General features: G+C 47.7%; 1 protein-coding gene across 1 annotated transcript in view; it reads left to right on the forward strand.

The window, feature by feature from the left end:
- The window catches only part of LOC134966050 (interferon-gamma-inducible GTPase 10-like), a 121,938-nt gene extending 120,904 nt beyond the window's left edge, over positions 1-1,034 (forward strand). Inside the window, 1 exon segment of the mRNA XM_063942516.1 lies at positions 3-1,034. Coding sequence (XP_063798586.1) covers positions 3-535 — 533 coding nt within the window. The 3' untranslated portion in view covers positions 536-1,034.
- Positions 1,035-13,803: the final 12,769 nt, after the last annotated feature.

A 13,803-nucleotide genomic window follows, 5' to 3' on the forward strand; every position in this document is an offset into this window, starting at 1 on the left:
AGGACTTCCCAGTAATAAGAGGCATGCCTTGCTGCTTTCTCTGTCCAACATTTCTATGCCAGTCCTGGAAAGGAAAAGAGAAGCCCTGCAGAATCAGATCTGGAAATGGGCCACCCTCTCATGTGCAGCTGCAGCCGTCCCTATTCCCGGGCTATCGATTGCCTGTAATATCTCCATCTTAGTGAAAACTATGAAAGAATACCAAACTACTTTTGGTCTGGATCAAGATTCTCTCCATAAATTAGCCCATAAATCTGGTAAACCCTATGAAGAGATCAAAGCTGTTATCAGCACATCTGTAGTCTTAGAAGAGATAAACACAGAGTCTGTAAAGGCACTTCTAGCCAAAACTGTAGTAGGAGCAGTTACGATTGCTAAATATTTTCTAAGCATGATTCTGGGGATTGGCAGTATAATCGCCAGTGTTCTTTCCTTTGCTACCATTTTCAAGATGTTGAACGATTTTTTGAAATATATTGTAGATGGTGCAAAGAGAGTTTTAAATAAGGTGTTTGGAATTGCTGTTGAGCAGTAATAATATAAACCAGTTTGCTTATTTGTTTCCTGCGCTCAGCTATCACACTAGCTTGACCACTATTCTATGCATAGGATACCATATGCACTGTTTGAAAAGCTTAAACACTGATAAACGCAATGCATAATAGATATCCTTTTCAGATGTTACTAATACATTATAATAATCTTACATTAATATAGTTCATTACTATAACTGCCCACAATCCCAATTTTCAGTTCTGATTTCCAGTTGCTGAAAGGGCCATTGCTTGCTGTGAAAGTGGGTTTGTTCTTATTGAAAAGGGATAGTGGTTTGGTCGGATCAGGTAGTGGCTCCAGTGGATAGTGGGTGTGGCCTATATTGTCCCAGTTTTCCATATGGGAATCTTGTGATTTATGTAATCTCTTTCATTCTTACTTCTCTATTACACAGTTCTAAATGTTACTGTGCCTTGCAATCAGAAAATGTATAATTCTCTATTATATTTGCAACAAATAAAGCTCGTTCATTATCTTTTCTAACGTGCATCTGTATCTTCCTATTAACTAAGGGCCTGATTCAGAGCCACAAGCACTGCTGGTGTTCAAGGAGATTAGATATTTTGCTACTGCGTGTGCGTAAAAACCCCTATGGCAGTTTGTATGCACAAAGGCACCGTTGCGATTGGGATGCACTGTATCAGAGATGTCCTGAGAGTTCCCGGGCAGTGGCTAAACAGACGCACATAAAAGGTTCATCTTATGGCAGTGTTACAGGATTGTCGCGAGCATGTAGCTGAAATGTTTCCGTACTCAGACGCTCAAGCATTCTACGGTGCAACTGATGGTGGCATCTAAAGACACACCAGGGAAGGAATTTGTAGTGGCCAGGACCGTAACTAGGTTTGTGTGGCGTGTGCCACCACACAAAGTGCTGCAGGGTAGGGGGCGCTGTTGGTGGCACTTGTCAATTATCTGTTTTAATTACTTTCACTTACAAATTCCACCTTCTTGAAGCCCAGCATCTCCTGCCCGCCCCTGTCTTCTTTCCTCCACCCCTTCCATCACTAATACCTATACAACATTCATGAACTTAACTTGAGAGCTCTTTGTTATTCAGTCACACATTCCTTTATTACAAGTCAAGATACTGACATACCCGGGACTGAAACCCATCGCCTATGGCATTGTAGTCAGACACTCTCATTGAGCTACCTGCCCTTGCATCGGAAGCTTGTACTTTGTGAAAAAAATGATCAGCATTGCAGCTGAGCAGATCTATGTAGTGTGTGGATGCAAAGGATTGTATGTGTGGCTGCACAGTACATAGATCTGCTCAATTGCAGTGCAAGTAGCTTCATATAGTTAGACATCTTAGTTTTTATGCAGTATCAAATAGCTCAACGAGTAGGGTGTTTGATAGAATGCAACAGGTTATGTGTTTGATTCCTGGGTATGGCAGTATTTTGAAATGTGTTATTTAATAAAGGGTATTGTAACTGAATAACAACAAACTCTCAAGTTTCTTTCTTTTTTTTTTTTTTCAATAAATGTTTATTGATTAAAGGTAATAACAGGTTCTAGCAAATTATGGAAGACAGCATTTACAATTCAAGTATTAATAAGTCTATTTGATACAAGCAATAACTGTGTACAAACTTAACATGGCCTGCTGTTGGGGGACTCCCTGGCCGGGGCCTTATCTCAAATTCAAGGTCGCTTCTGGCCGTTCTAGGTGCAGGCTGTCTCAATAAAACATTTCCAAATTTTAAAAGAGTTCAAGAAAAACAGGACAGCGGAAAGTATAGGGCGGAAAGGAAAGAGGAAAAAAAAAAGAAAAAGGGGGGGGGAATAGAGAATCTGAGAAGAGGGGGGAAGGGGGTGGGGAATGGTCATAACGAACCTTCCATGTCTAGTCTGGTCGGGGGTCCGAAGTATAGGTTTCTAGCTTCAGTCGTTCCCAAGAGGACAGCGGGAGAGCCCAGGTAGAGGATTAGGACCAATGGTCTAGGTCACTACAGCAATGTCGAGTAAGCTTGTGAGGCCTTAAATTCCAGCCAAGGGGACCAAGTAGTCGTAAACCTTTGATTTGTCTCCGGGGTCACCCGCAGTTCCTCCATAGTCATATACCAATCTACTTTGGCGACCCACTCCCTCACAGTAGGAGGTTTAATAGATCGCCAATGAACCGGAATAACCGCTTTAGCTGCGCTATTGAGAAACTTTAATAGAGATTTTTTATATGTTGACAGGGGCCATGAAGTACAGTTGAGAAGCCAGAAAGTAGGCTCCGAGGGAACCCCTGGGTCCACTAACAATTTTGAAATTGCTATAACTTCGTCCCAAAAGGGACGAAGTTCGGGGCAGCTCCACCAGATATGCATCAGGGAGCCCGGTTGGTTATTACATCTCCAACATATATCTGGTACATTGGGAAACATTTTGGCTAATGTTTGGGGACACCTGTACAAACGAGATAAGACTTTAAAATGCGTCTCGAGGACCGAATAACTAGAGGAGCTGGCAAAGGTGGCTTGGAAGCTCCTCTCCCAGTCCTCCTCTGACAAGTCCATCTGCACATCATGGCCCCAGTCCCTAGCATATTTGGGTAGATCTGGGAATTTATTCTCAATCAGAAGTCTATAGCACTTTGAGAGGAAGTGTGATGGGCGAGAAGGTTCCAGGCAGAGGCTCTCAAAAGCTGTTAATGATCTACTTAGGCTCGGGCGTATAGTACTCCCCATGGCAAAATGTTTTAATTGGAGGTATTTCCAAATCTCTGAAGGCAAAAGGTTCCACTTGGATTGCATTAAGGGGAAAGGGATCATCTCTCCACGCTCCACCAGCCCGCCAACACGTGTCACCCCCGCCCTTTTCCAAGAGTCGAATCCCCGGCCTGAGGCTGCTGGTGGAAAATCTGGGTTATTGAACAGTGGGGTCAGAGGGGAATATTTAGAAGAAATATGTGGTAGTACCCTAAGTCTACCCCAACGTGTAAGTGTAGGGCCAATAGTAGGATGGTCTACATGTGGTAGCCTTGAGCGCCAGGGGTAGTATGCAATGGGGGCAGGCAGCACTGTTCCCTCGATATGAACCCACTGTTTTATGTCATGTGGGCGCGACCATTCCATAATTCGGTGAAGGATAATAGCCTCATAATAGAGTGTAAAGTGCGGTAGCTGGAGACCTCCCTTGTGTTTAGGGCGGAAAAGGATGTCGTGTTGGAAACGAGGCCGTTTATCTCCCCAGACAAAGTCCCTCACCAGATTATGTAAATCTCTAAACCACGCTTTGGGAATGGATATCGGGAGCGTCTGGAGGAGATAAAGGACTCTCGGCAAAACATTCATTTTAATGACACTAAGCCTCCCCAACCAGGACAGCCTTCTGTTACCCCAATCCCGGAACTCAGAACGGAGTGAGGTCAATAGTTTTTTGAAGTTTTCGTCAAAAAGGCGTGATAGGTCTTTATGCAGTGTAATCCCCAAGTATTTGAAGCTAGAGGGATGCCAGTGGAAGGGGAAGGATTGTTTAAGGTTGTCAAGAGCTTGGGAGGGCATTGACACGTTCACTGCCACTGACTTAGAGAGGTTAATCTTGAAGTTTGACATGGAACCATATCTATCAAGTTCGGACATCAGGTTGGGGACAGACACCACCGGGTTCGACAAGATAGCTAGCAGGTCATCTGCGAACAGTGCGAGTTTGAATTCTCTACCCCCCGTCGTGAGTCCCGAGATGTTCGGATTTAATCTAATGTCTCCCGCCAAGGCTTCCATACAGAGGACAAAAATTAGGGGCGAGAGGGGACATCCTTGTCTGGTACCATTCCTTATCGTAACCGGGTGGGACAAGTCTCCATTAATTTTGATCCTTGCAGAGGGGGAGTTATAAAGTGCTAAAATGCGGACCAAACTGACCGGTCCCAACCCCAGGTGACGCAGTACCCCCTCCATAAATATCCAATCAACTCTGTCGAAAGCCTTCTCGGCATCGGTAGAAAGCACCACCATTGGTTCATGTTTGCTCGAGGCCAAGTGCATCAAATCAATGATCTTGGTGGTGTTATCGCGCGCTTCTCTTCCGGGTATGAAACCCACCTGATCCGAATGCACAATGTTGGGGAGTAGCAGCTTCAATCTGTTTGCTATAAGTTTAGCAAACAGCTTGACGTCTGTGTTGAGGAGGGATATGGGTCGGTAACTAGCACATTGAGCCGGGTCTTTCCCATCCTTTGGTATAACCGTAATGAAGGCCTCTAATGATTGAGGGGAGAAACCACGGTCATCAGAGATCTCATTGAATGCCAGTAGCATTTTAGGCAGGAGAGTATTCTTAAAGAGCTTATAATAGGAAACTGTATAGCCATCTGGGCCTGGGCTTCTCCCGGAAGGAGCTTCCTTAAGGGCTTGTTCCAATTCCGGGAGGGAAAAGGGGGAGTCTAGCCAAGCACTCTCATCCGCTGATATTCTAGGGAGTCCCGCGTCACCAAGGTATCCCTCCACCAGATCTCGAGTTGTCGACAGGGATGTCGGGGTTCTAGGTGTCTGGAGATTGTATAGTTTGGTGTAGTAAGCTTGGAAGGTTTCGGCGATGTCCTTTGTAAGGGTGCGGCGGGTCCCCGCCGCATCCTGTATCGACTGTATAAATAGCGTGGCCCTCTGCGCTCGGAGCGCCCTAGCCAGTAGCTTCCCCGGTCTGTTGCCCCATTGATAAAAGCGGTTTCTACAGAGCCTATAGTCCCTCTTAATGTCTGCAAACAACAATGTGTTGAGAGCAGATCTCGTCTCGGTCAGGGCGGTCAGCACCGATGGGGAGGGATTCGTTTTGTGTGTTGTCTCTAAGTCCTTAAGCCGCTGGAGTAAAGCGGTCTTTTCCCCGAGTCTCTCTTTCTTCAGCATGGAGCCTAGCTGTATAAGCTTCCCCCTCAGAACACACTTGTGGGCCTCCCACACCGTGACCCGGGAGACATCTGGTGTCTCATTATTTAGAAAATAATTCTCCAAAGTCTCAAGCAGCTGGGGTTGGAACCTCGTATCAATTAGAAGTTGTTCATTCAACCGCCAGGTACATTGCTTGGAGTGTGGATGGGATGTCCCCAGGGTCAGGTAGACAGGAGCGTGGTCCGACCAAGTAATTAGTCCAATAGCCGTTTCCCTAACTAGATGCAGGAATCTGTGAGGTAGGAGGAAGTAGTCCAATCTAGAGTAAGTGTCGTGGGGTCTGGAGTAGAACGTATAGTCCCTGTCCCCGGGGTGTTGGAGCCGCCAGGTGTCAATCAGCTGGTGGTCGTGGAGAGACTGTCGTACTCTACGGTGCGATGCTAGGGAGGGTCTTGCCGGCATCCCAGAGATGTCCACCTCTGGTTGGAGGGTCCAATTAAGATCGCCTCCAATAATTGGGATACCCGCCACCAAGGGGGCAATGCGATTGAGAGCCTTCGCCAAGAAACTGGGTTGTGATTGATTAGGAGCGTATAGATTAATAAATGTATACAGCTGATCGAACAGTGTACATTTCACTAAGAGTATCCTGCCCTCCCCCAAAGATTCAGACGTAATTTCTCGAAAAGGCAGACGTTTAGATAGCAGAATAGCTACTCCCAAAGATTTACCTTTGCTGTTATTATTGTAGAAGGAATGTGGGTAGTTACGGTCCTTGAGACCCGGGGCCACTCCCACTTTGAAGTGGGTTTCCTGTAAGAAAGCCACATCGGCTCTGAATGCAAAGAGGTCCCTAAGCAACCTTGAGCGTTTTTCCGGGACATTGAGGCCTTTCACATTAAGGGAAACCAGTTTTATATTTGTCACTTTAGGGTCTGCCGCCATCGTCTAGAAACCTGTAGGGATTGCTTGGTCCGACCAGAAAGACAGGACAACTCGCACAGCAGAGAGTCACACAGTAGGGGGAGGAGAGGGAAAGAAGAAAACAGAAGTAAAGAAAACATAAAGAAGGTAGGTCGATAGACCTAACATAATCCAATATCAGCTGAAGAATTAAACTGAATGAATGAAAACTCTACCGCCTCTCGGGAGCTCAGACGCGCTAATCGCGTCGGAGACCAAGAATGCTCGGGCGGTGCAGGGGCGAACTGGGGGGTCATTGCCGGTCCCAACCCCAACAGGAAATATAACATCACAGTCAGTAATATATCTTAACAGTTCGATCACACAACTTAAGAAAAACAACCACTGAAAAGAAATGGCATTCAACCAGGAACAAGTATCTCCTGCCCGTTCAGCTGGTGAACGTTCGTCGAGTCGAGTGCGATCTCGATGTCTCGGCCACCTCCTTGCAGGGAGAGTGTGCCGCACGGCAAGGAGATCTCTCGAGTCGGCAACGAATCTTTTAAGCTAAGGAAGGATCACTCGGAATGGCTCCAGTGAGTGTTCCGAACCAGGTCGAAACCTTCATCTCTTCGTCGGCTGCGTGGAGGAGCGCTGTTCTCTAGGGGGTCTCGGATTGCGGTGGACAAGGTGCCAGTCGTTGTCGGGGTGGGAGAGTTCAGGTGGGGCGCCGTCGGTCAGGGGCTCCTGCCATTCTGGAAAAGAGACCTGTGGTATTCCCAGCGCTTGGCAGAAAAGGGGCAAGTCGGAGGAGTCTTTAAAGGTGTATAGTGTCCCATTGTGCGAGGTCTGGAGGCCAAAAGGGAAGCTCCATCTATATTTCATGCCCATCTTCCGGAGTTCTGCAGTGAGCGGGTGTAAGGCTCTACGCTTTTGAAGGGTCGTCCACGATAGATCCTGGAAGATCTGAAGTTTATGAGAGGCAGTCTCTATCACATCCATGCGGCGGGTTTTGCGAAGGATCTCCTCTTTTTCCGTGTAATAATGTAGACGACAGATGATGTCGCGGGGGCGATCAGACGGTGCGCCCCTGGGTCTTAGGGCTCGGTGGGCCCTGTCGAACTCGATAATTGAAGCGGGATCACGGCCCAGAATTTCATTGAAAACCGTCGTGAGGAAGTCAATGAGGCAAGCAGGTGCGATATCCTCCGAGACCCCCCTGACCCTCAGGTTATTTCTCCTTCTGCGGTTATCCAAATCTTCTACACGGTCTTGGAGCTGTTGGAGGCAGGACGCCTGCTTGATAACGGTGGCCCTGAGGGCGTTATGTGCAGCTGCTGTGTCTGAAGAGAAGCCTTCGAGCGTAGACAGGCGGGAGCCGATGTGCGTTATTTCTGCCTGAACCGCAGCAATCTCTGAGCGGACCGTTTCCCTGACTCTACCTTCCAAGTGTTCAAAGTCCTGCTTAGTTGGGAGGGCCTGAAGCAGGTTCAGAATCTGGGCGAGACTTCCCGGGTCCGTCGTGGCGTGTGGGGCTGCCGCCTGTGATCCCACTTGGGAAGCAGAGTCCGAGACAGGCGAGAGACGTGGGGTCGAGGGTAGTGAGGCGTCCACCGTGGGGGCGGAGCCCTGGGGGAGAAGAAATTGCCTCATGCCAGCCGAGGTCGGGGTATCCATTGCACGCGTCGGAGTGAGTGTATGTGACTTCTTTCCTCTCCCTTGCGATCCTTTCTTTCCTCTCACCATGGGGCACCTTGGGTACGTCAGTAGAACATCAGAAGTAACGTTGTGTGATTAGAGCATCATCCCGTCAGGGTCAGCACCAGCACGCCACCCCAGAGTCTAGGTGGCTAGCCGGTCATCAGTATAGGAGTAAACTTGCAAAAAAGAAACAGTCAGGTCGCAGGGCCATGGGTTAAGAAAAAATTCCAGGTCCTCTACGGCAAAGAAATGGTAGCTGGGTGACACAGTAGTGACTGAGCGCGGAAATGGCAGGGATGAAAGCAGGAGTGAGCTCTACACTTCATGTGACACAGCACAGGGACCAGGGACTGCAGTGAGACATTCAGCTCCTACCTGTGAAGCAGTGTGAATATGGTGCCAGTCGCAAGATGTCTGCCATCCAGCATTAAACAGCAGGTCCCTCCATAGGTTTTTCAGCCGTCCTCCACCCTCTATATAATGTATGCAGTGCAGTGGAGTCTGAGGAGGAGAGAGCGAGAGCCGGGTCTCAGGGGTTCAAAATGAGCTTGTTGCAGGAGGTCTCAGGCACCGAGTGGTGCCAGTCGCAAGATGGCCGCCGGCCGCCAGTCACAGGCACCTCGGCTGATACATCCAGCAGGATCTCCTTTCCCCCTTCTCTTCCAGGGCACTGGGGTCTGTCGGGGGCCGAGGAGCGGCGTCCAGGTAGGGTTGGGTGTTCACAGTGCCGATCGGGTCGGGTCCGGGTGACGGCCGTTCTCGGCGGCCCACTTCCAAAATCGAGGCCCCGGCTTTTGTGGCTGGAATAGGCCGCAATCCGCAGGGGGCAGCGTAAGTCCCCCCCGATTCCGCGGCTTCAGTCCCTCAGTGCAGGGAGATCTGGAGGGTCCAGGGGGCAGTTTCTGGGCTGCTGGGTGGACAGGGGCCCAAGTTAGGGCTTAGAAAAGGGGAAAACAGGCTGGAGCTCCCCAGGGACACTTCTTCCCCTGTTGCCGGCCAGACCACGCCCCCCCCCTCAAGTTTCTTTTGAGAAAGCCGCCCTGTTGTGCGGTGAAACGCATTAAGGGTACAGGCTCTTGGACCTGGACAGTGAAATATCCACTACCCATCATTAAGTGATTTCTCCTGTGGCCATATTGTTGCATGCTTCAAAACTACCAGCCAGCTATTTCCACTGCCTCCCAGAGCAGACTGTTATCGACACTTGGCATCAACTCTAAGCCGCAGTGTTGTCACTGGTGCATGGAGGTAAAGGACTGGATGTCATTACCACCTGTGAACAGGGCTGTTTCTATACAATCTGAACACAATAAAATGCACCCCCCACCTGTAAAAGGAGTGTGGTCTAGCAGGAAATGTGCGAGGCCTTGCTGCAATCTCTGCATAAGCGTAACATAAATTACTTACTTACTTAATTACTTTTTAATCATAAGTCATAAAAATACAGAATCCAATATATCACAGATTCTCAAACTTGGTCCTCAGGACCCCACGCAGTTTAAGTTTTCCAGGTCACCTGTAGATTTTTAAAATGTGACAGTTGGTAGTACACAGTGCTCCTGCTGGGTGAGCTGGAAAACGTGAACCATGTGGGGTCCTGAGGACAGAGTCTGAGAACCTCTGTAATATATCTACGAACACACACAAGGATCCATTTTAATGTTGCATATCTAACATTACATTTCTTGGTCGTAAAACGTATGTAGACCTACTGTATGCTCTCAGTAACTGGTGTGACCTCTTAAGCAGCTATGATGTTAGTAAAACACTGACGGTAATTGAACATTGATCATCCCACACACATTGATTTTGATCTATTCCTCCTTACAGAATGATTTCTACTCATGGATGCTGGTAGGCTTTTTTGCATGAACACTTCACATCACGTCATGACAGAACATTTCAGTAACATTAAGGAATGGACTTCTGCTTCTTCCATTTTTTTTTAAATAGACTGATGTGTGTGTTAAGGATATTGTCTTACTGGAAGGCCCAATCCCTGATGAGGTTTAGTTCACAAATCGATACCCTGACATTCTCTTATGGAATTTTCTAGAGATGAGCGGGTTCGGTTTCTCTGAATCCGAACCCGCACGAACTTCATGTTTTTTTTCACGGGTCCGAGCGACTCGGATCTTCCCGCCTTGCTCGGTTAACCCGAGCGCGCCCGAACGTCATCATGACGCTGTCGGATTCTCGCGAGACTCGGATTCTATATAAGGAGCCGCGCGTCGCCGCCATTTTCACACGTGCATTGAGATTGATAGGGAGAGGACGTGGCTGGCGTCCTCTCCATTTAGATTAGGAGAGAGAGAGAGAGATTGACCTGAGGCTGATACTGTAGAAGAGAGTGCAGAGTTTAGTGACTGACCACAGTGACCACCAGCAGTGCAGTTGTTTTATTTAATATATCCGTTCTCTGCCTGAAAAAAACGGTACACACAGTGACTCAGTCACATACCATATCTGTGTGCACTGCTCAGCCCAGTGTGCTGCATGCCTGCATCATCTATGTATATATATCTGACTGTGCTCAGCTCACACAGCTTATAATTGTGGGGGAGACTGGGGAGCACTGCAGTGCCAGTTATAGGTTATAGCAGGAGCCAGGAGTACAAGACAGTCACATACCATATCTGTGTGCACTGCTCAGCCCAGTGTGCTGCATCATCTATGTATATATTATATATCTGACTGTGCTCAGCTCACACAGCTTATAATTGTGGGGGAGACTGGGGAGCACTGCAGTGCCAGTTATAGGTTATAGCAGGAGCCAGGAGTACATATTATATTAAAATTAAACAGTGCACACTTTTGCTGCAGGAGTGCCACTGCCAGTGTGACTGACCAGTGACCTGACCACACTGACCACCAGTATAGTTAGTAGTATACTATATTGTGATTGCCTGAAAAAGTTAAACACTCGTCGTGTGACTTCACTTGTGTGGTTTTTTTTTTTTATTCTATAAAAAAACTCATTCTGCTGACAGACAGTGTCCAGCAGGTCCGTCATTATATAATATATATACCTGTCCGGCTGCAGTAGTGATATATATATATTTTTTATATCATTATTTATCATCCAGTCGCAGCAGACACAGTACGGTAGTTCACGGCTGTAGCTACCTCTGTGTCGGCACTCGGCAGTCCATCCATAATTGTATACCACCTACCCGTGGTTTTTTTTTCTTTCTTCTTTATACATACATACTACTACATCTCTTTATCAACCAGTCTATATTAGCAGCAGACACAGTACAGTACGGTAGTTCACGGCTGTGGCTACCTCTGTGTCGGCACTCGGCAGTCCGTCCATAATTGTATACCACCTACCCGTGGTTTTTTTTTCTTTCTTCTTTATACATACATACTACTACATCTCTTTATCAACCAGTCTATATTAGCAGCAGACACAGTACAGTACGGTAGTTCACGGCTGTGGCTACCTCTGTGTCGGCACTCGGCAGTCCGTCCATAATTGTATACCACCTAACCGTGGTTTTTTTTTCTTTCTTCTTTATACATACATACTACGACATCTCTTTATCAACCAGTCTATATTAGCAGCAGACACAGTACAGTACGGTAGTTCACGGCTGTGGCTACCTCTGTGTCGGCACTCGGCAGTCCGTCCATAATTGTATACCACCTACCCGTGTTTTTTTTTTCTTTCTTCTTTATACATACATACTACTACATCTCTTTATCAACCAGTCTATATTAGCAGCAGACACAGTACAGTACGGTAGTTCACGGCTGTGGCTACCTCTGTGTCGGCACTCGGCAGTCCGTCCATAATTGTATACCACCTAACCGTGGTTTTTTTTTCTTTCTTCTTCATACATACATACTACGACATCTCTTTATCAACCAGTCTATATTAGCAGCAGACACAGTACAGTACGGTAGTTCACGGCTGTGGCTACCTCTGTGTCGGCACTCGGCAGTCCGTCCATAATTGTATACCACCTAACCGTGGTTTTTTTTTCTTTCTTCTTCATACATACATACTACGACATCTCTTTATCAACCAGTCTATATTAGCAGCAGACACAGTACAGTACGGTAGTTCACGGCTGTGGCTACCTCTGTGTCGGCACTCGGCAGTCCGTCCATAATTGTATACTAGTATCCATCCATCTCCATTGTTTACCTGAGGTGCCTTTTAGTTGTGCCTATTAAAATATGGAGAACAAAAATGTTGAAGTTCCAAAATTAGGGAAAGATCAAGATCCACTTCCACCTCGTGCTGAAGCTGCTGCCACTAGTCATGGCCGAGACGATGAAATGCCAGCAACGTCGTCTGCCAAGGCCGATGCCCAATGTCATAGTACAGAGCATGTCAAATCCAAAACACCAAATATCAGTAAAAAAAGGACTCCAAAACCTAAAATAAAATTGTCGGAGGAGAAGCGTAAACTTGCCAATATGCCATTTACCACACGGAGTGGCAAGGAACGGCTGAGGCCCTGGCCTATGTTCATGGCTAGTGGTTCAGCTTCACATGAGGATGGAGGCACTCAGCCTCTCGCTAGAAAAATGAAAAGACTCAAGCTGGCAAAAGCAGTAGCACCGCAAAGAACTGTGCGTTCTTCGAAATCCCAAATCCACAAGGAGAGTCCAATTGTGTCGGTTGCGATGCCTGACCTTACCAACACTGGACGTGAAGAGCATGCGCCTTCCACCATTTGCACGCCCCCTGCAAGTGCTGGAAGGAGCACCCGCAGTCCAGTTCCTGATAGTCAGATTGAAGATGTCAGTGTTGAAGTACACCAGGATGAGGAGGATATGGGTGTTGCTGGCGCTGGGGAGGAAATTGACCAGGAGGATTCTGATGGTGAGGTGGTTTGTTTAAGTCAGGCACCCGGGGAGACACCTGTTGTCCGTGGGAGGAATATGGCCGTTGACATGCCTGGTGAAAATACCAAAAAAATCAGCTCTTCGGTGTGGAACTATTTCAACAGAAATGCGGACAACAGGTGTCAAGCCGTGTGTTGCCTTTGTCAAGCTGTAATAAGTAGGGGTAAGGACGTTAACCACCTCGGAACATCCTCCCTTATACGTCACCTGCAGCGCATTCATAATAAGTCAGTGACAAGTTCAAAAACTTTGGGTGACAGCGGAAGCAGTCCACTGACCAGTAAATCCCTTCCTCTTGTAACCAAGCTCACGCAAACCACCCCACCAACTCCCTCAGTGTCAATTTCCTCCTTCCCCAGGAATGCCAATAGTCCTGCAGGCAATGTCACTGGCAATTCTGATGAGTCCTCTCCTGCCTGGGATTCCTCCGATGCATCCTTGCGTGTAACGCCTACTGCTGCTGGCGCTGCTGTTGTTGCTGCTGGGAGTCGATGGTCATCCCAGAGGGGAAGTCGTAAGCCCACTTGTACTACTTCCAGTAAGCAATTGACTGTTCAACAGTCCTTTGCGAGGAAGATGAAATATCACAGCAGTCATCCTGCTGCAAAGCGGATAACTGAGGCCTTGACAACTATGTTGGTGTTAGACGTGCGTCCGGTATCCGCCGTTAGTTCACAGGGAACTAGACAATTTATTGAGGCAGTGTGCCCCCGTTACCAAATACCATCTAGGTTCCACTTCTCTAGGCAGGCGATACCGAGAATGTACACGGACGTCAGAAAAAGACTCACCAGTGTCCTAAAAAATGCAGTTGTACCCAATGTCCACTTAACCACGGACATGTGGACAAGTGGAGCAGGGCAGGGTCAGGACTATATGACTGTGACAGCCCACTGGGTAGATGTATGGACTCCCGCCGCAAGAACAGCAGCGGCGGCACCAGTAGCAGCATCTCGCAAAC

The sequence above is a fragment of the Pseudophryne corroboree genome, chromosome 10 (genome assembly GCF_028390025.1).
Source record: "Pseudophryne corroboree isolate aPseCor3 chromosome 10, aPseCor3.hap2, whole genome shotgun sequence".
Classification (NCBI taxonomy): domain Eukaryota; kingdom Metazoa; phylum Chordata; class Amphibia; order Anura; family Myobatrachidae; genus Pseudophryne; species Pseudophryne corroboree.